This window comes from Mobula birostris, chromosome 6, assembly GCF_030028105.1.
Source record: "Mobula birostris isolate sMobBir1 chromosome 6, sMobBir1.hap1, whole genome shotgun sequence".
Taxonomy (NCBI): Eukaryota; Metazoa; Chordata; class Chondrichthyes; order Myliobatiformes; family Myliobatidae; genus Mobula; species Mobula birostris.
The window spans coordinates 34,192,615-34,215,426 of record NC_092375.1 but is presented as its reverse complement, the minus strand read 5'-3'; the positions used below and the strand labels follow the sequence as shown (position 1 = coordinate 34,215,426).

The 22,812-nt window shown below is 42.4% G+C and overlaps 1 protein-coding gene across 5 annotated transcripts in view; it reads left to right on the top strand.

The window, feature by feature from the left end:
- Positions 1-1,774: 1,774 nt before the first annotated feature.
- Positions 1,775-22,812, top strand: part of LOC140198924 (sentrin-specific protease 7) — a 119,504-nt gene continuing 98,466 nt past the window's right edge. For 3 of the 5 annotated variants that reach the window (XM_072260186.1, XM_072260185.1, XM_072260182.1), the window contains exons 1-3: positions 1,784-2,370; positions 2,492-2,589; positions 20,833-20,910. In XM_072260186.1, the coding sequence (XP_072116287.1) occupies positions 20,851-20,910 (60 nt within the window). In that variant the 5' untranslated portion in view covers positions 1,784-2,370; positions 2,492-2,589; positions 20,833-20,850. Of the gene's footprint in view, positions 2,371-2,491; positions 2,590-20,832; positions 20,911-22,812 lie in introns of all 5 variants that reach the window. The other 2 variants (XM_072260183.1, XM_072260184.1) reach the window with 2 other exon arrangements.

The following is a 22,812-nucleotide window of genomic DNA, read 5'->3' as shown; positions in this document are numbered from 1 at the left end:
GAGGGAGCGGGAGCGCGCCATAGCAGAGTGTTCCAAAAAAAATATAAAACGTACGTCACCCCAGACTACACTGAGGTGTACCCCTGCCTAATAGGGCTCAAATATAATGACAATGTTGCTCGCTGCACTGTTTGCAACAGTGACTTTTCTATTGCCCATTGTGGGTTAAGACTATAAAAGACATGTTGAGGTGAGTTTAACAGGTGTCATGTTATTTAAACTAGCTGGCCAGCTACTAAGCAGCTACTCTATTGCAGACATCCCAACTCTCCTGCAAATTGATGGTGCTACCTCCCTGAAATGAGTTTTTGCAGGGTGGGATGTCTGGAATAGATAGCTTTGTGGCAAGGTTTGTGGACGATATGAAGATAGGTAGAGGGATAGGTAGTGTTGAGGAAGCAGGAAAGTTGCCAGAAAGATTTGGACAGATTAGAAGAATGGGTAAAGAAGTGGCAGATAGAATACAGTGTTGGGAAGTGCATGGTCATGCAATTCTGTAGAAAGAATAAAAGCATAGACTATTTTCTAAATGTGGAGAAAATTAAAAATGTGAGGTGTAAAGGAATTTGCGCATCCTTGTGCAGGATTCACTAAAGGTTAATTTGCAGGTTGAGTTAGTGGTGAGGAAAGCAAATGCAATGTTAGCATTCATTTTGAAAGAACTAGCATATAAAAGCAAAGGTGTAATGCTGATGTTTTATAAGGCACTGGTGAGGCCTCACTTGGGAATATTGTGAGCAGTTTTGGGCTTATTGAAGAAAGGATGTGCTGACATTGGAGTGAGTTCAGAGGAGGTTCATGAGAATGATGGCTCTGGGCTTTTAGTTGCTGGAATTCAGAAGAATGAGGGGGATCTCATTGAAACCTATAGAATATTGAAAGACCTAGACAGAGTGGATTGGAGAGGATGTTTCCTATGGTGGGGGAGTGTAGGACCAGAGGGCACAGCCTCAGAATAGTCCATTTAGAACAGAGATGAGGAGGAATTTCTCTAGCCAGATGGTGGTGAATCTGTGGAATTCGTTGCCACAGGTGGCTGTGGAGACCAGGTCATCAGGTGTAATTAAGACAGAGATTGATAGATTCTTGATTAGTCAAGATGTGAAAGGTTACGGGGAAAAGTCAGGAGAATGGGATTGTTAGGGAAATGGATCAGCCATGATGAAATGGCAGAGCAGACTGGATGGGCCAAATAACCTAATTCTGCTCCCATGTCTTATTGACTGGATAAGTTCTTCCAGCATTTCTGTTTTTCCTTCAGATTCCAGCATCTCCGTTTTACTTTCTGTCCCCCTTCCTCCCACCTCGGCAATACATTCTCAATTCTAACCAGTCACTGAATAAAACAAGATTTTATTCACTATTTCTTTTATTTAATTCTTCCAATCAACTTCTTTCCATGGCTTCTACAGTCTCGACCTTTCATTTTTTTTTAATATACAGATTTTCTCTAAAAATCCCCATTCGAAAAATAGAACAGCCTCGTAGTCTTCACTTAAGATTGAGCACATTCATACAATTAAAGCCCTTCACCATGAAATCATACTGACATCTGTGCTGCAGTCTTCCCTAAAGTTCTCTGTCTCCTGGAATAGGGGGAGATGTTCATAGTATCAGGGTGGGAAAGGGGCTCCTGAGAGTCACACCTGCGGATAGACTGATGGACCGAATATCCCGTTGTAATGGATTATCCATGTCGATAATTTAATAACGAAAGAGTAATTATGCAGTTGCTGTGGGGCCTGGTTTCTTTTGTCTTGTACCCTCCCCTTCCGGTGCGACCAGGCTTCCTTCCTCCGCAGCTTTGCGAGCGAGAGGGAGAGAGGCGAAGGTGCGATGGTTCTCCTCCGTTGATTTTTCTGCCTTAGGGAAGTGCGGGTGGTTTACAGGCCGGGACGGGCTCAGGTTAGGTCCGAGGACAGCGGGGCTTAAGGCCAGGGTTAGTGTCAGATGCGTGGGCCGGGTAGTCGAGTGCGGCCTTTGCCCATCGGCAGTTGACGGTGAGAGGCCGATATCGGTGAGTGTAGCCGCGCCGCAGCGTTCGCGTTAACTTGCCCAAGTTCCCCAGACTGTGGAGTCCCGGCACCCGCTCCCTCCAGGCGCCCAGCGGCTGTGTGACCATCGCCGGTTTGGGGATGCTGCAGGCCCGTGATGTGACTGGACAACAAGGTGTTGTTTTGCTTGCTTTGGAGGCAGATATTTTATTTGCTGTTCGAGATCCCACTGTCTGAAGGCGAGGGTTTCACGCGGCTGCTCTATGTTTTCAGCAGCAGCCTAAACATCTACCCAGTCGGGGGAAAAGCAAACTTGATTTGTTTTTGCATTCCCTTGGAAATACGGAGACTGGTGTTGACTTCATGATAGACGTTGGTGAGTTTCATCGAAGGGGGCAGGAAATGCATAATAATTACTTTGACGTTCAGTTCTGCACCGTAAAAACTTCCTGGAAGTGCTGTACATTTACGTCGATTCTTTTATTTCTAAATCTTAGATATACCACGAATGAAAATGACTGGTGCCTAGGACCACTGAACTGAAAATTCACTTGCTGCAACAACAGGTTACAAATCTCCTGTGGTCCTGTTTACGGTGAGTCAGAGGATATTGTTGATACCTAGCTGTCCCTTGGACAGGGTGGCATGCGTGAGACACTACAGGAATGTGAGCGACCGAAGGTACATGGAATAAACTGCAATAAGTTATTGATTAAGATGAACTGACATTCCTTTAAAACAAGTTTAAACGAAGGTCATTGCTTGTAGATTTTTTGTCGTATACTATTGCCATTGCAGCCATTGGTATTGTAATTACTAGGACGTGCAAACTCATTCACATTGCTGGGAGAGATATAAAAGAATGATTTCTGTGAGATGCTTGTGGATGTTTCCTTGAGAATAGACCATACAATCATGTGCTCAGCGATCTTGGTTGGGAAGAGTGTGTGTGGACTTGGCATACCCAACCTTCTTTTCTACAATTAGTTTAATATGGTCAAATAGACATCTCTTTTAACATGGTTGATCCTGGAGCTTCAGTACAGTAAAATAACACTGCTCAGATATTTGAGGGCAGTATCCAGAGTTGTGGTGCTTCCGAAATTACTACCATGGATGTTCCAAACTGTCAGTACGTCATGAGTCAACGTGCACAGAAAAGGCCAACACACATGATGGGCTACACTGGTGCACAGATATTGGCAGGGCAGAAGTGCACAGTGTTCCTTTTAGTGAAAGAAGGTGATAAAATTATGGTAATGATCAAAAGCTTACTTTAGAGACATTTGGAATCTAGGTGGCTAAAGGATACTGAATAATTTATCAAATAACTGAAAGTTTTTTTCTACATTTGCCCACAAGTATCAGCAATAGAAAGCAATCTTGTTGAAAGAAATTGGATTGGAGGTGCTCTGCATTCTTTCTTTAAAATCTGACTTGCTGCTTTCCCAATGCCCCTGTGGCTTATAGGTAGTGTAGTGCAACGGTCCGCAACTGGCAGGCCGCAGAGCATGTGCTACCGGGCTGCGAGGAAACGATATGATTTGGCGATAGGAGTCAGCTGCACCTTTCCTCATTCCCTGTCACGCCCCCTGTTGAGCTTGAATGCACGCAAGGTCATTACCCGCGCGTCATCCATGTCAGCGCGGGAAGAAGATCAACTCCTCGAGCTTGCAAATGACAGCGGGCTGGAAAGTATGTTTGACATAACGTCTCTGCCGGCATTCTGGATCAAAGTCAAGGCTAAATATCCTGAGATATCCACGAAAGCACTGAAAATGTTGCTTCCATTTGCAACGTATCTCTGCAATGAATGCAACGAAAACTAAATTGCGGAATAGACTGGACATAAGGAACCCCCTTCGAGTATCGCTGTCTCCCATCACCCCTCAATGGGACCGTGTTGTTGCAGGAAAACAAGCCCAGGGCTCACTGATTCAGCGATATTGGTGTGTTGCAATGATTTTATATGTTCATACGGGGAAAATATGTGCTGTGTGTTTAATATCCAAACGTTACTTAAAATATGATATTGACTTATAAGTGACTGATACAGTAATTATCACTATATTCATGCGAGGAAAATATGCGGTGTGTTTAATATTAAATTCGTTAGATAAACCCTTTTAGAAACGAAATTGAGTGTATTAGTCACTAAAAACTGACTTATAGTTGACTGATCTTCTATATTCCGGTCGTGATTAACAACGCCCCCCCCCCCCACCAACAGAATGGCCAAAAACGATTTGTAGAAAAAAAAAATTGGCATGTACACACATGCGCATAGAGGTGCCCGTGCAAGGCTTCATGGTAATTGTAGTCTTCTCAGGGTAAACACAACGTATTTGACAGTTACTCTTGTCCGTTGGCAACCCTACCCCCCCCCCCCCCCCCCGGGTCGGCCGGTCTGTGAGAATATTGTCAATAATAAACCTGTCTGTGGTGCAAAAAAGGTTGGGGACCCCTGGTGTAGTGGTTAGCACAATACTTCACAGTACCAGTGACCTGGGTTCATTTCCCACTACTGCCTGGAAGAAGTTTGTACGTTCTCCTCATGACCATGTGGGTTTCCTCTGGGTGCTCTGGTTTCTCTCTCTCCCCCCCCCCCCCCACCACACACACACACACACACACACACACACACACACACACACCCCCACCCCCCTACTGATTGGTAGCTTAATTGATTATTGTAAATCGTTCTGTGATTAGGCTAAGATTAAATCGTGGGATTGCCGGTGGCGTGATTCGAAGCACAGGAAAGGCCTATACCATGCTGTGTCACAATAAATAAATTTTTAAAAAGTGTTACAACCGCCCTGAACACCATGGCTTTAAGTGGTTACAAATTTAGAACCTGCAAGAATGGGGCTGGGGAAATTTAGTGGTTTTGTAAGTTGACAAGAATCTGCCAAATATTGTAATTTTGAGGAATCTTTGGATGGAGCTCTTTGATGGCAGAGTCCACAGTATGAGATCTATATGGCATGAGAAAACTTACATAATGATATAAACTGTTCACTAACAGCATTCATGGAAAGCTACAGAGAGGTGCAGGACATTTCATTCAATATTAGTACCTTGAACAGTGACCTATATCGATCAATTGCTGCGTTGTGCATGTCTTTTAAAGTTGTTTACTGTATTCCATGGAGGTGCCAGGGGACTGTGTTATTGTTGTAGTGGAGCACCTCATCACAGTGTTTGTTTCTTCCAGAAGTCAAGTATTTTATGTCTGAAAATAGCGTACATGCAGTCCAGGTGATTTAAAAAAAAACACAACTTCCAGGACAAAGATCTCACTAGTAATTACAGTCAGAAGGTAGTTACCCTGGAGAATCCAAGAAGAGAAGAGGCTATAATCAGTGTGGGTTTGAGATAAAGGTTAAAGTTGGTAGAAAGCTCTGACATAACCAGTCTGCTGTAGCATTCATTTGTATATTTGGAAGAAATTTTAAGATATATTTCAGACCACTCTTTTGCAGAACATAGAACAGTACAGTATAGGAACAGGCCCTTTGGCCCATAATATTGTGCCGAGTTAATTAAGTTAGTAAGCAGATGTTCCCTAAACTAATCCCTTCTGCCTACTTAATATGAAAATCCTTCCATTTAATTCATGTTCATGTGTCCTTAAGAGCTTGAATGCTTCTATCATGTGTGCCTCCAGCATGTCCCCATATTTCAGGCATCTAGCACCCTCTGGTGTTAAACGTTTCAACCCTGGGAAAAAGACACTGGCTGTCCATCTATGCGTCTCATAATCTTTTAAACCTCTATCAGATCTCCCTTCAGCCTTTGCCATTCCAGGGAAAACAACCTAAGTTTGCCCAACCTCTCTTGAAAGCACCTGTCCTCTAATCCAGGCAGCATTTTGGTAAACCTTATCTGCACCCTCTCCAAAGTCCTGTAATGGGGGATGAGAACTGAATGCATTGGGGCCTAACCAGAGTTTCATAAAGTTATAACATAACTTCCCAACTCTTGAATGGAGTTCTGTAATTAATAAAGGCAAGCATGCTATATGCCTGCTTTACCACCCAATCTACCTTTTGTAGTCACTTTCAGGGAGCTATGAAGTTGCCATTAACAGTGTACTGTCTCTTTACATCTGATCTCCAAATAAATAGCGCATTTGGCTGGGGTACTTGCCATCTGGCATTTCTCTGCCCATATCTGGAGCTTATATGTGTCCTGCTGTATCCTATACTAGTCTTCTATGCTATCCAAAACACCACCATTCTTTGTATCATCTAAAAACTTACTAACTGCCAGCTATCTATGTTTTCATCCAGGTTATTTATATGTATCACAAATAGCAGAGGTCCCAGTACAGATCCTGTGGAAAACCATGGGTCATGGGCCTTCAGCCTGTCTTGGTCCCATCGATCACTAGCCCTCGCCTTTTCTGGGCAAGCTAACTTTGAATGTAATCAACCAATTCACCGCTGATCCCATGCACCTTTTGGATAAACCTACTCAAATACCTTACTAAAATCCATGTAGACAACAGCCAGAGCTCAACATTCATCAATGACCTTTGTCAGCTTCTTGAAAAATTGAAATGAAGTAACTAAGACTTGACTTGCCCTGCACAAAGCCATGCTGACTGTTTCTGATTAGGCCATGATTTTCCAATTATTCATAAATCCTATCCCTATGAATCCTCTGTAGTAACTTGGCAACGATTGACATGAGATTTGCTGGTCTATAGTTTCAAGGATTATCCCTGTTTCCATTCTTAGCCATTTGCTAGTCCTCCAGGATCTCTCCTGTGGTTAGAGAAGACACAAAGATATTGGTTAAGGAGCCAGCAATCTCATCTCTTCCTGATATAAATAACCAGGGGAATTATCCATGTAAAAAAAAAAGGGTCAGCCATGATTGAACGGTGGAGCAGACTTGATGGGCCAGATGGCCTAATTCTGCTCCTATGTCTTATGGTCTTATGATCTTAATGTTCTTCAAGAGACCCAATGCTACTTCTTTCATCTCAAAATGCCCTAGCAAATTTGCATGCTCCATACTGATCTCTCCGTCCTCCACCTGTTTGGTAAATTATAATGCACAGTACTTATTGAGGACCTCACCTACATCCTCCACCTCCATTATTCTTGAGTGGTCCTAGCTGCTCCATAGTATTCTGCAGGAGGCACAGTGCAAAGCTGAAAATGCACTCTGAAGCACTGTTCTCTTAAATAAAATCTAATGTATCAAAGAATATTGGGTGCAATAACTATTAGTTATTGTGAACTGTCATTTTGGTTTGTTGTCAAGGTCCTAAAGTTCATTTCTTTCCTTGCAAAGAGTGAAGCCCAGAATCAACGGAGCTAATTGTCAAAAGCTCTGGAAAATTAAAGCCACAAGAAAATGAAGTGATCCTTCAAAAGGCACAAGGCACTTCTTTAATATTTGTGGGAAATTTAAATGCAGGGAAGAGATTCACAGAACTTGGATACATTCAGAAATTTCCCCAATATATTGGTTATGACCATAAAATTAGTCATCACTCAGACGTATTTTCATGTTGAGTTGAGAGCAACTAAAAAGACCAAAGTGTAGTGGAGATGAGGCCTGTCTGTGTGTGTGAGGGGGTGGGAAGGGGGCTGTTCTGTTGCTTATGTTGTTCACCATGGGCATTTCATATCAGTGTGGTGACATTTGTGGGCTGCCCCCCAGACATCCTTGGGTGTGTTGGTTGTTGACTTCAATATGTTTCGATGGACATGTGATTAAATCTGAATTTACTGGAAAATATAATCCAAAGCAGAGAGAACAATTCATTTTTCTAAAGAAAGGTAGATTGCTGCTGGTTCTGCTGGGTATTTTCAAAATTTTGTTTTTACATAATGATTCCCATCTTGCCACACCAGTCTGTTGGAATGGAAGACTTAGCTGTTATGTACTAGTAAACATGAAGTATCAGCACAGCACCAAAAGTGCAGAAAGGTGAGAACGTTTGCGTAGGCTGAGGTTATCGTTGTTTTCAGTCCAGTAAAGAAAGCATCTAACTAGCATCACGAATTTTGGAGAATTGTTAAGGCCAGTGGGATATAAAGCTATATTGTCTGGTTCCAGGATGGATAGTGAAACGTACATAGGCTTTTAGCTCCAGATAATCTGGAAGTGGTGGTGTAATTCTTATGAGTTGTATTGTACTAGATCCTGAAGTAGCCCTAGAAGCTGATGTAAGGTGAAGTGAGACTAAAATAGCCAAGGTGACTTTCTTTAATCTGAGCTAAAGAAGATTCTTGAAGTTCCTTCAATGCAAGTCCTACTTAGAGATCTGAAAATCTTTTAGAGTGGATTTCTAAGAGCAAAGATATTGGGGTTCAAAAACATGCTTTGTTTTTATACTTTAAGCACTTTGTATGTGTAGCTAGCTGGGAGTATTATTTTGGAGAAGTGTTGTATATGCAGGCATACTCTTACATGTACTGTTAATGTGGTCATGTGTATATAACCAGTATTTGAGCAGATGCTGTATAGTAATGTGAACAGATGGAGGTTAATTGTACAACAAGTAGTTACTATCTAATTTTGACAAGTCTTTGTGATTTGTGCTATGGTTTGTCAAAATCTTGAGTTTGATTCCAATTTGTGAAGGGTATAGAAAATTTTCATTAATCCAGCATGTTCAAAAGATTTGAACGTGGATAAAGAAAGTTCTTGAAACCTACCTCTCATTCACAAATAAGAGTGTATTACAAAGTTTTCAATCCCTGCAGGACAAACGTGGCCTAGAACACAATGACTTTTTTAGGTACCTTCAAGTACGACATCATGTTAACCAGAGTTGTAGGTATACAGGCACCAACAGTAGAATTAGAATTTTTCAAGATTCTGAATTCGGCTTACAGTTCAATACCAAGTAAATCAATTTCTCGATTATATAGTGCCCTCTCTCATGCCAAAAATGAAAACACATTGTATATTAAAGAGAAGTAGGAGAAAGAAGCAGGGTTGGTACTTTCAGAGGAGGCTTGGGGGAAAATATGCAGCTTCCAGTGGTCTTCGACTAACCCTTTGAGTTGGAGAGAACATTGTTGGAAAAATATCATAAGATACTTCAAGACCCCATATCAGGAAAAATATAAAGACACAAACGTGGCATGTTGGAGAAGGTGTGGCTCCAAGGAGGCAAATCATTTCCATATTTTTTGGGATTGCCCTAACTTAAGTTTATATTGGGAGGGTATATAAGGCAGGAGGAGAAGATGGCAGCGCGACGCAGCGCGCACAGGTCTCTGGTGAAATGATATTGTATTTGTAAGTAGGACGCCGTGCGCAATTCTGATTTGATGGAGACAGACGTGAGAAGCAGAGGAACATCTGGAGAAATTTCTGAAATGCCCAGTTTGCTGCCGCTGCTACTGTGTGATCGAGAATCTCCGGAGGGAAGGCCCCAAAATCCCCGGCTTTGCCTGCTGCTGGTGACTGAAGCTGAGGTGGAAGCATTCGGCAGAGATGGTGCTCAGTAGTCGGTGTTGGAGGGCTGATCAGAGCTCGAAGTTTTCGGATGACTCAGAGTTGGACTGTGGTTGGGCATGGCAGGGAGAGCCTTCTCCCGTCTGCGTGAGATGTGGGACTTTTGAGAGACTTTGAACTTTTTTTTTACTGTGTCATGGCCTGTTCTTCATCAAGTTATGGTATTGTTGCACTGTTGTAACTACATGTTATAATTATGTGGTTTTTGTTAGTTTTTCAGTCTTGGTCTGTCCTGTGTTTCTGTGATATCACACCGGAGGAATATTGTATCATTTCTTAATGCATGCATTACTAAATGACAATAAAAGAGGACTGCGTGTCCTCATAATCTAATCTAATCTATTCACAGAACATTAGTTAAGGTATTTAAGACTCAGATACCTCTGAACTTTGAGACTCTCTTCTTGGGGCATGTATTTTTGGAACAGAAGAAAGATATAAAGCTGCTGCAGGCCCTTTTAGCGGCAAGTAAAAAAATCAATCACCAGAAAGTGGTTAAATCCAACATCACCTACATTAGAAGATTGGCATGAAATCATTTTGGAAATATTTAAAATGGAAAAGATGACCTACTCTCTGAGAATTCAAAAGGGAAATTTTTAAAATCAAGTTTAGAATAAATGGATTGAATTTATAACCCCAGAGCGAGCAGACTTTCGATGACTCTCCTAATGGTTTATACTGTTTGTCCCACCAACATAGTAATAGTGTTAAGGTAAGTACCCTTGGCTCCAATGTTTTACTGTTTTTTTTGGAAAATGTGGAATTAACACAAGTAAAGAAAAGATCTGGGGAAAATTTGGACCAGAAAGAAATGGACCAGAAGAGATGCATGGAAATTAGTATTCAACCACTATTATTAATATTTTATAACAACTATTATCATTATTTAGTTTAATAGAGTGGAATTACAATTGCACATAAATGTCTAATTGAGTGCCTAATTATTTTCTAAATTATCTCAATGTGCACTTGTGAATGTACAAATTATTATAGATTTACTCACATTAAAAAATGGAAAAGGTTATATATGTAAAAAAAAATTGTGTATTACTTGTGAATACCTTATCCAAATAAAAATAAAATTTAAAAAAAATCCAGCATGTTCAGGAGTTTAGTTCTGGACCAGATTTTCCAAATTATTATACTGATAGAGCAATATATTTTAATTCACCTTTTTATTGTAATACATTTTTCAGTAAACCAGGTGAGCAGGGAGTGCAGGACATGGCACCTAGTAAGAGGGAGGGAGTGCCAGATGCTCACTCATTAGAATTTCCTTAAGGTCTGCACACCAGCTGAGTTTTATTGTTTTGCAAACTATCTCTGCAAACTTATTTTTTTGAATGTTAGGAGTATTTTTAAAATATTCAAAGAATTATTTGTAAATTTCATGGAACCAATTTTTGTATGTAAAATTTTATATCTACATTAATATTTGTTTATGCTAAGTATTGTTTGGAAGTGAGGATAGGTGGAATAAAGACATTTTTTGACAGTTTGGCGCTCTTTATTGCATCCCATGTTGCATGATTTGCATTGTGATTTGAATCTTTAATCTCCCATTGATGGCTTATATGTACATTGCCGAACTGAGCACAATGTTGCTTTTGGAAATTGCCCGATGTGTTTTACAGCATAATGCAATTGTGAACAGTTATTGAAAAATGCATAATATCTTGGTTTACCATTCATGCTGAGGAGAGAAGCCAGTTCTTGATGTTCTGGCAGAAGAAATATTGGCATTCTCTGTTGTATTACCACAGTACATATTATGAAATAAATGCTCCTTTGGAATATCCAATTTAAATTTTCATATTTGACTTGGTTTCCAGGATAGAACATTTTCATAATGGCTCATTCTCCCTTGGGAAGAGTTAGAGATTTAAGGTATGCATTGGAAGGGGCTCATTTCTTTAAATTCAGAATTTTAAAACTGCTAACACTGCATGTGGGGAGGATCTCGCAGGTAGCTTATACCCAAAATAATCTCACATTGAAATAATAGTGATTGCAGAAGCGAGCAGAGGATAACCTGTTCCCTTTGCTTTATGCTGAGGAATGGTAGCATGGTAACTTGCCTCTGGGGGGATTGTAGTATCTATGGGAATCATGTACTATATATGAAATAACTTTCTTTTCCTATTGAATCGAATCAACCATGAAAGTATAATTTGCTCACCTAGTTTGATGTCAAAACATGTTTCTTGCATTGAAACATGTTTTTCCCACAACTATACACCAGTCATGGCCCAGTATCTCTCAGTGTGTATGCCCCTACCTTGAACTTCACCTTTGAGGCAAAAGACATGTTCTACGACAAATTAGAAGCTGTTATCAGGAATATTCCCAGTGATGAGCACCTTGTTCTCCTTGGTGACTTCAACTTCAGAGTGGGAACTGATAACGATTCCTGGCCATCTTGTCTTGGCCACTTCGGAATTGGCAAAATAAATGACAATCGACAACGTCTCCTGGAGTTCTGCTCTTATCATGGACTGTGTGTAACTAACTCCTACTTTCAGACGAAGTTGCAGTACAAGGTCTCATGGCAACATCCACGGTCTAAGTACTGGCGCCAACTAGACATGATCATCACCAGGCGCTCTTTCATCAACTCTGTACTAATGACCCGCTCATACCACAGTGCAGACTGCGATACGGATCATGCTTTAGTACGCTGCAAGATCAAACTACGTCTGAAGGAAATCCACCTCTCCAAGCATGTTGGAAAACCTCGCATCAACACAACAGAGATGAAACAGTCAGAAAAGGTTGACCAGTTTGCCAAGTCAGTACACGGCACTATGACTACCTCTTCACAAGGAGATACTACAACAGAACAATGGTCATACCTTCGTGACACCATCCACTAATCAGCACTCTCTATCGTTGGAAGAAAGACCCACAAAGAGCAGTGACTGGTTTGAGGCAAAGTCCAACATCGTGACTCCTGTCATCGAAGCCAAGCGTGCAGTTCTCACAGAGTACAAGCGCTCACCATCCGACCAAACACTCCAGGCACTTCGAGCTGCTAGAAGCAAAGTGCAACAGACTGCAAGACAGTGCGCAAATGAGTACTAGCTCCAGCTCAGTGAGGATGTTCAGACAGCAGCTGTGACAGGCAACATCAGATCGATGTATGATGACACCAAGAAGGCCCTTGGCCCATCACAGAGCAAGACAGCACCCCTGAAGTCATCCAGTGGTGAAATAATCACCGATAAAAGCAAGCACATGGAACGCTGGGTAGAACACTAGTCTGAGCTCTACTCAAGGGAAAATGTTGTTGTTAGCTCAGCCATTGATGCAATCTATTGTCTACCAGTCATGAATGAACTCGACTCCGAACCAACCATTGAGGACCTCAGCAAGGCAATTGACAGTCTGGCCCCAGGGAAAGCTCCTGGCTATGATGGGATTCCTCCAGACCTAATCAAGCACTGCAAGAGCTCACGCCTCCAACCTCCAACCTTCCTCCGTCAGTGCTGGAAGGAAGGAGCTGTACCACAAGATATGCGCGACTCCAAAATTGTCACTTTGTACAAGAACAAGCATGATAGGAGCGACTGCAACAACTACAGGGGTATCTCTCTCCTGAGTATTGTTGGCAAAATCTTTGCTCGTGTAACTCTGGCAAGTCTACAAACTCTGGCAGAATGGGTTTACTCTTAGTCCCAACGTGGTTTTCGTGCAAGGAGGTCAACTGTTGACATGATTTTCTCACTCCGTCATCTCCAGGAGAAGTGCAGGGAACAACAGAAACCCCTCTATGTTGCTTTCATGGACTTGACCAAGGCTTTCAACTTGTCAGCCGGGATGGGCTCTTTCAGATTCTCCTCAAGGTCGGCTGTCCCCCCAAATCTCCAAAGTATCATCAAGTCATTCCATGACGACATGAGGGCTGCTGTTCAGTACAATGGCAGCTCATCAGAACCCTTCGCTGTTCGTAGTGGAGCCAAACAAGGATGCGTGTTGGTCCCAACATTATTTGGCATCTTCTTCTCTCTGCTATTGAAGCACGCGTTTGGGATGTCAACAGAAGGCATCTACATGCACACCTGGTCGATGGGCGGCTGTTCAAACCTGCACGCCTGAGAGGAAGAACAAAGGTGCGAAAAATCTTAATATGTGACATGCTCTTTGCCAATGACACTGCTATAATCTCGCACACCAAACAGCAACTACAAACTCTCATGGATCGCTTCTCTAAGGCATGCAAGGACTTCAGGCTTACCATCAGCCTAAAGAAAACAAATGTCCATGCCCAGAACGTAGTGGAGGCACCAGTCATTACCATTAACAATTACGATCTAGAAGTGGTCCACGAGTTCGCATACTTGGCGTCGACCATTAGCGACACTCTCTCCCTGGATGCTGAAATCAATAGGCGTATCGGCAAAGCAGCAATTGATCCTTGCTCGACTCTCCTTGCGGGTCTGGGAGAATCCGAAACTAGCTACAAAGACCAAGATTGCTGTGTACAATGCATGCGTTATCAGCACCCTCCTGTATGGTAGTGAGACTTGGACCATCTACTCCAAGCAGGAGAGGAAACTCAATAGTTTTCAGCTGCGCAGCCTTTGTCTCTCCAGGTGATGCCGAGGATGCGGCAAAGTCCTAAACTCTGAGGTCCTCTCCTGCACTGGACTTCCCACAATGTTCACACTTTTAAGACAATGCAGACTGCGTTGGCTGGGCCACGTCCATCGTATGAAGGATGGTAGACTGCCAAAGGACATTCTCTACGGAGAATTAGCAACAGGCAAGGGGAATGTTGGTAGACCCCAGCTTCACTTCAAGGACCTCTGCAAGCACAACATGAAAGCTTTAAAAATCAACACAGAGTGCTGGGAGGATACAGCAGATGACCGCAACAAATGGCGAGGTACCCTTCAGCAACACCTACAGCAAGGTGAAAGAATGATCCTGAGTTAGTCTGAGGAGCAGAGAGCTAAACGGAGAGCACAGTTGGACAGCGGACAACAATTCCATGACGCCCTACACATGCAGCGACTGTGGCAGAGCCTGCTGTTCTAGGATTGGCCTCAATAGCCAGTCGAAGCTGCTCGACAAACCAGTGATTACCAGAAGCGCAGTGCCCATGGTCAACCACGACCGACGGAGGCCGCACACCCCCCCCCCCCCCCCCCCATTGAGTTTCATATTTCTTCTTGTACTGGAAGGTGTTCTGTTGCACATTTCTTTTGGACAATTGTATTTATAGTTTTATGCGATAATCTTGGTCGTCTTCGATAAAGTTTTCTTATGGTATCTTCTGAGCTCGACCTCCTTATGGTACTTTTATTTAGAAAACTTTTTGTTAACATTAATCTATATGTTAAATGGACAATGATTTTGGGATTTTCAGTTTTGACAGTGAACTCTGTTGTATGCTTAACAGATTTGGAAGCAAATTTACACCTTTCATAGATTTCCTGTACATACAAGCAAGTTACCATAATATTATTACATTCAAAAGACCTATTACCTATGCATGTTCATTCCTATGAATGGCAGAAGTAGCTTCAAGTTCCAGTTTAATTGTCATGCAACCATACATGAATACCCATGATTACAAGCAAATGAAACAGTATTACTCCGGGACCAAGGTACAAAACACAGTACCAACAGTTACACACAGTACAAGATATTAGTAAAATACAGTCGCACAAAAATATAGTCCAAGACCCTGAGTCCATGAATGTTACAGCAGTCCACAGTGGAACACAGCATAGCCTGTCCTCTGTCAAGTGAGCAGAGGGCTGCAGTGTGCGTGTGCACACGCGCACACACTCTCCCTCTCCCTCTGTGTCCCTGTTTCTGTCCCTCTCATGCCATTCATTACAACATTATGGAAGGTATGGTTAACATTGTGACGGGTACCCTTATGAACTGTGCTTTTGAAAAAGAGAGAGAGGTGCTCAACAATGGACAGCTTGTTCAAAAGAGAAAGACAGAGTTATTTAGCACCGACATCTTGGTTTTAAGAGAGAGAGATGAAGACTGCTTGGAGATGGTGTTATGATTTTTTGGCAAGTTGTTTATACTTTCTCCAAGGACATTGCCTGCTTGTACATTCTTACACAGACAAAGAAAGGAGGAGTTATTTGAATGACAGTTGGTACTCAGTACGGTGAGATAAATAGGAGGTCAGATGATAGACCTGCAATGTATGTTTTTGGACACTGAATGAGCTTTGTTGTGCCCACAGAAAAAGTGGTTTTTGGAGGATCGATCAGGCGGATCAATCAGTGGCTCTTGCAGTGAGAAAAGGGAGTGACCGGTGGGGAGTTGTCCATGTTTCCAACCCTTGCCTGGGTTGATGATTCCACCACAGAAGAACGGTCTCCTTTGTTGAAGTCACAGTCGGTGACTTTTAAAGGATTTCGGAGGACAATGGGAAGATCGACGGCGTCAGCTCATCTGAAGACTCAAATCCCTCCCTCTCTCTCTCTCCCTCTATCACTACTCAACTAAATACCATGAACTGAACTGAACTGAACTTTACTCATTATCATAAGACTATCTATACCCCTAGACTTGAAGAAGCTTGGTTTTCCTATATATTCCACACTTATACATAATCATTGCTAACCTGTTTGATTTATCTGCATTTATATTACTGTATTGCGTAGTTACTAATAAACGTCATTAGTTAATAGCGGTACCGGACTCCAAAGTGTTTTCTATTTCTGCTGGTTCTTTAACTCGTCACGGGGTATGTGACAAAATAGTTTTAAAAAAATCTTCCACTTGGGATGTATCTAAAAATGGAATTTGTCTTTTACTTGGGGATGGAATGTAGTTCCACCTTGAGTACTGTTGCATTCAAATTTGTTGTTTAGTACATGGTCAGTGAATGTTGACTCCATGACAACTGAGATTATTCAGAGTCATAGTCGTGGAATACTATGGCACAGAAGCAGGCCCTTGGGCTCAGCCAGTCTTTGTCAAACTGATATTCTGCCTAGTCCCATTGACTTGCACCTGAACCATAACCCTTCATACCCTTCTCATCCACGTACTTATCCAAACTTCTCTTAAATGTTGCCATCAAACCCACATCCACCACTTCCGCTGGCAGCTCATTACATATTTGCACCCCATCTCTGAGTGAAGAGTTTCCCCTTCTGGTTTTCTTTAAATATTTAATTCTAGTCTCATCCAACTTCAGTGGGAAAAGCCTTCCTATACCCCATTATTTTACCAAATTTCCCTTCATCCTCTTGCGTTCTAGGAAATAAAATCCTAACTTATTCAACCTCTTCTTATGAGACATGTTCTCAAGTCATGCCGCATCCTTGTAAATTTTCTCTGTTCTTTTTTCAGTCTTATTTATATTTTTCCTGTAGGTCATCATCATCATCATCATCATCATCGTCAGGTGCCATGCCCAGTTTGAACTTTGACTGCCATGGCCCACACACTCCTGTTTTGGGTCAAGTGGATCAATTCATTGGTATTCATTTCCAGTTCTCTGGCTGCTGTCTCCATCATCTTTTGTCTTTTCCTTCCTTTTGCTTTCTTCCCTTCAATCTTGCCCATAATTACTGTGCATTCTAACTCCTCTTTCCTAATCACATGTCCAATGAAGTTACGTTGCCTTTTCGTGATCTCATACATTATTTCTTTTTGTGCTTGCTCTGTTCATGACATCCTCATTAGATATTTGTTTCGTCCGTGATATTCTTTGCATCCTTCTCAAAAACCACATCTCTGCTGCTTCAGTTCATTTCCTCATGTTACTAGGTATTGTCCAACATTCTGATCCATATAACATAACTGGATAAATGTAACACTTCAGTACTCTGAGGCGGGTTGTCATGCCTAGTTTAGTGTTGGTCAGTATACTCTTCATTCTCATAAAGGTGTCTTTTGCCATCCCTGTTCTTCTTTTGATGTCCATGTCGCATCTGCCATCTGATCACCCAGCTTCCTAAGTGGCAAAAGTTCTGTACTTGTTTTATGTCTTCCCCGTTTATTTTCAGCCTGCAGATAGGATTCTCCTTTTTGGATATCACCATACATTGTCTTTTTGCAATTGATAGGTAGACCCATTTTTGCACTTTCTTCAACAACTATATCAATTAAGTTTTGTAGTTCTTCCTCTGTACTTGCAATTCACACAGTGTCATCCGCATATCTGAAATTATTGATGTTTTCACCGCCAACTTTGATTCCCAAGATGTCTCTTATTTTTTGTAATATTGTTTCACTGTACACATTAAACAAATCAGGGGAGAAAACACACCCTTGTCTAACGCCTCTCTTGATTTTCGTGGGTAGGTGACCATAATTGGACACGGTATAGACGTCACTAACATCTTATACAACTTCAGTATTCCAACTCCTACTGATTTATGAAGATCAGTGTGCCAAAAGCTCTCTTTATAACCCTTTCTATCTGTGATGGTACTTTCTAGATTTATAGGTCTGTAATCCCAGATCCCTCTGTTCTACCATACCCCTCAGTGCTCTACCATTTGATGTGTAAGTCCTACCCTGGTTAGTTCTGCCTAGTACAACACCCCATACTTGTATGCATTAAATTCCATCTGCAATTTTTTAGCCAATTTTTCCAGCTGGTCCAGACCCCAGTGCCATCTTTGATAGCCTTCTTTGCTGTCCACTTTGCCTCTGATCTTCAAATTCAAATTTGTCACCTGACTGTACATACATACAATGAAATGAAACATTGTTCCTCCAGAACGTGGTGCATCAACATTATATACATCGTATACAGAGCATATGATCTTACTGTCATCTGGAAATTTGCTTACCCAGTTTACCACATTATTGTCCAAATATTAACTTAGATAACAAACAACAGATCTAGCGCTGATCCCCGTGACACAACAGTAGTCGCAGGCCCCCAGAGAGGCAACAATCTACTATAACGTTGCTACACCCATGAAGCTGATTGCTACATAATTATCTTGAAATAAATCTCTCCTCCATAATAATAATCTTGAAACTTATCATTTTGATGGGCAACACACACAAAATGCTGGAGGATCTCAGCAGGCCAGGCAGCATCTATGAAAAAGAATACAGTTGATGTTTTGGGTCAAGACCCTTCGGCAAGACTGGAGAAAAAGAGATGAGGTGTAGATTTAAAAGGTTGGGGGTGGGGAGTGGAAGAAGAAACACATGGTGATGGGTGAAACTGGGAGGGGAGGGATGAAGTAAAGAGCTGGACAGTTGATGAGTGAAAGAGATACAAGGCTGGAGAAGGGGGAGTCCGATAGAGGACAGAGGGCTATGGAAGAAAGAAAAGGGGTTAGGAGCACCAGAGGGAGTGAATGGGCAGGCAAGGAGATAAGGTAAGAGAGGGAAAAGGGGATGGGGAATGGTGAAGGGGGAGGAGATGGCTGTAACCGGAAGTTCGAGAAATTAATGTTCATGCCATCATGTTGGAGGCTATTCAGGTGGAATATAAAGTGTTGTTCCTCCAACCTGAGTGTGGCCTCATCGTGACAGTAGAGGAGGCCATGGATTGACATATTGGAATAGGAAGTGGAATTAAAATGGGTGGCCACTGGGAGATCCCACTTCTGGTGACAAAGCGCAGGTGTTTGGTGGAGTGGTTTCCCAATCTACATCAGGTCTATACAGGAGACCACACCGAGAGCACCGGACACAGTATATGACCTCAACAGACTCACAGGTGAAAAATCACCTCACCTGGAAGGACTGTTTGGAGCCCTGAATGGTAGTGAGGAGGTGTAGGGGCAGGTGTAGCACTTGTTCCACTTGCAAGGATAAGTGCTAAGAGAGAGAGAGATCAGTGGAGAGGGACAAATGGACAAGGGAGTTACGTAGGGAGCAATCCCTGCAGAAAGTTGGGGGTTGGGAAAGATGTGCTTGGTGGTGGGATCCTGTTGAAGATAGCGGAAGTTGCAGAGAATTATGTGCTGAACGCGGAGGCTGGTGGGGTCGTAGGTGAGGACAAGAGGAAACCTATCCCTGGTAGGATGGCAGGAGGTTGAGGTGAGAGCAGCCCCACCTTTTAAATCTACTCATCTTTTTTCCTCCAGTCCTGCCAAAGGGTCTCAGCCTAAAATATCGACTGTACTTTTTTCCATAGATGCTGCCTGGCCTGCTGAGTTCCTCCAGCATTTTGTGTGTGTTGCTTTGATTTGCAGCATCTGCAGATTTTCTCTTGTTCATGTTGATATTTACTGGATAACACAGATTAAGGAACTCAATATCGAATGTCTCCTTTCTCTCTGGTTCATCTAGGACGTTGATTTGTGGAGTATCGTACTTCTAAAGATGGGGGGGTCGTGGAGTCTTGGGTGGTACTGTACCTATGCTAACTCTTTTTTATCATGTACTTATACCCCCCAATCTGTTTGTATTGCAAATTTTTATAGTCTCATTCCATTTAAATAATTATTTGCTCTTTCATTCTTCCTTCCAATGTGGATCACCTCACATTTTCCCACATTATCCTCCATCTAACGACTTCTTTCCATTTCACTTGCCCAGCCTACCATCCCTTTGTAGGCACTCGTGAGCCCACAAATCTTTGATTCATTAGCAAATGTGACTCTTTCCTCCTGACCAATAATATACAAGACCCAGCAATGATTCCTTTGGCGTCATACTTCTGTCTGATTGCCAGTCTAAAAATGACCTATTTATCTCATCTTTATTCTTGTTGATTAACAACCACCCCATCAACACAAATGTATAGGTTACTCACATATTTTCTCCTTTGGATTCTTTTTAGTAATTCTTAATTAGTTTTAAAAAAAATCCAGCTTCTGTAAGGCAATTAATTAAATTTTGAAAAGGCATTTCTCTATTTGCTGCTGTATTCTATTTCTGTTTGCTCTGTTTTCTCTTTGGAGTTATAAGCCTTAATTGTGTAGCATTGTTCTCATTGTCAGGACCCTTGGTAATGCCTTCAATGAATTTGATTAACCTAATTTGATTAGTTCATTCGTTTTTTAAAAAATGCTCTTTGATATAGATACAATAGTAAATTTCTTCTATTAAGCACTATACACTCCTGTTACAGAGGACATTTTGTACAAAGAATATTTTCAAGGTAGTTGTGTTATAAAATTGAAGTTAGAAACTTGCATTTTTAGAATAGAATTAAACTGAATGGAAGCAGCATTATTAAATATCCAGCATTAAACAAGCGATTTTTTTTTGTCTACAGATTGATTTTCCACTGGGAGTTCCTTTCATGATTCCTAAGCTTTATTTCTAGCAAAATAATTGGGGACTATTTATTCTCATTGTGATGTTTTCACTAACAATTACTGACAGCAGAGTTTTCAGATTCTTTTGTTTAACATTCACACATTTATGAGAATTCTCTTTGTAACAACAGGGATTCTGCATCTACCCTATGGATAGGCAGAGGGTCTCAACTCAATCCACTGGTCAGGACTGTCCAGGGACATTACAGGTACTCATTACAGCTGTATTTATTATTAGTTCTGTAATTTAGTGTGTTCAGTTATTTATTCTTATACTGTCTATATTGTATTTTTTGGTGAGGGTGGTAAATGTCATATGTTTGTGATTAACTATAATTCCAGGACAGAGCATAGTTCCAGTTACCTCCAGCTAAATTTTAAATTATAGTTGATATTTGTAACCAACTGTTTGTTTCCACAACGCTTCTTGTTTTGACAATATCCAATTGGGACAAGTTGGTCTGGAATTTCTGCTAGATTGTACTTGGGTGGTTTTCAATGCAATTTTTCCAATATCAACCTACCCAAAATATCGATGCAACCAGTGTAAGCTCTTACATCAGAATGCTGTTCATTGACTTTAGTTCGGCATTGAATACTGTGATCCCCTCCAAGCTGGTCGCCAAACTTCGTCAGCTTGGTATCAGCTCATCCCTCTGCAACTGGACCTTGGACTTTCTGACTAACAGACCCCAATCAGTTAAGTTAGACAACCTCTCCTCCTCCACCCTCACCCTGAACACCGGCGTGCCTCAAGGCTGTGTGCTGAGCCCTCTTCTGTACTCCCTTTTCACCTATGACTGCGTACCTGTACATGGTTCTAACTCCATAATCAAGTTCGCAGACGACACCACGGTGGTTGGCCTGATCAGAGGGGTGTGGTGTGCCGACAACAACCTGGCCCTTAACACACAGAAGACCAAGGAGATCACTGGGGACCTCAGGCATGCTAGGAGCCACGCTTACGCCCCCATCTACATCAACAGAGCTGTAGTGGAGTGTGTATCAAGCTTCAGATTCCTTGGTGTCCACATTTCCGAGGATCTCACCTGGTCCCTGAACTCCTGATCAAAAAGGCGCAACAGCGCCTTCATTTCCTGCGGAGCATCAAGAAATCTCACCTCTGTCCCAGGATACTGACGGACTTTTACCGCTGTACCATTGGGAGCATACTTGCCAACTGCATCTCAGTGCAATTGTCCTGTATTGGACCACAAAGCACTCCAGCAGGTGGTGAAAACTGCCCAGCGGATTATCGGCACCCAATTGCCCACCACTGAGAACATCTACCTTAAACACTGCCTGGGCAAGGCAAAAGCATTATCAAGGATGCATCTCACCCGAACCATGGACTTTCTACTCTCCTCCCATACCGTAGGTGCTACAGGAGGCTCCGCTCTTGCACCAGCAGGCTCAGGAAGAGCTTCTTCCCTGAGGCTGTGACCCTGCTGAACCTCACATCACAGTGCTAAGCAGTCTCAAAATGAAGCCACACTCAGGTTGGAGGAACAGCACCTTATATTCCGTCTGGGTAGTCTCCAATCTGTTGGCATGAATATTGACTTCTCTAATTCCAGTTAATGCCCCTCCTCCCCTTCATACCCCGTCCCTTATTTGTTTATTTAATATATTTTTTATTCTCTCCCCCCCCCCTCTTTTTTCTCCCTCTGTCCCTCTCACTATAACTCCTTGCCTGGTCTCCACCCTCCGGGCTCCCCCCTCCCCCCTTCTTGAGGGGGAGGAGAAGGTGAGAAGAGAGGAGGAGAAGATGGCAGCGAGACGCAGCGTGCGCGGCCGCTCTGAAATGATATCGTATTTGTTAAGTAGGGGCCATGCACAATCCTGATTTGATGGAGGCAGACGTGAGAAGCACGGAGAAACTTCTGAAATGCCGGCTTCGCTGCTGCTGGTACTGTGTGATCGAGGACCTCTGGAGGGGAAGGCCCCAAATCCTCTGCTTTGCCTATTGCCTGTTGCCAGGGCCAGGGTCGAAGTGCTCGGCAGAGATGGTGCTCAGTGTCGGAGGCTCGAAGTTTTCGGACGGACTCGAGTTGGCTGTGGTCGGGTGCTTCCAGGGTGCTGCATCGGCGAGTTTGCAGCGCTGGAAGGTC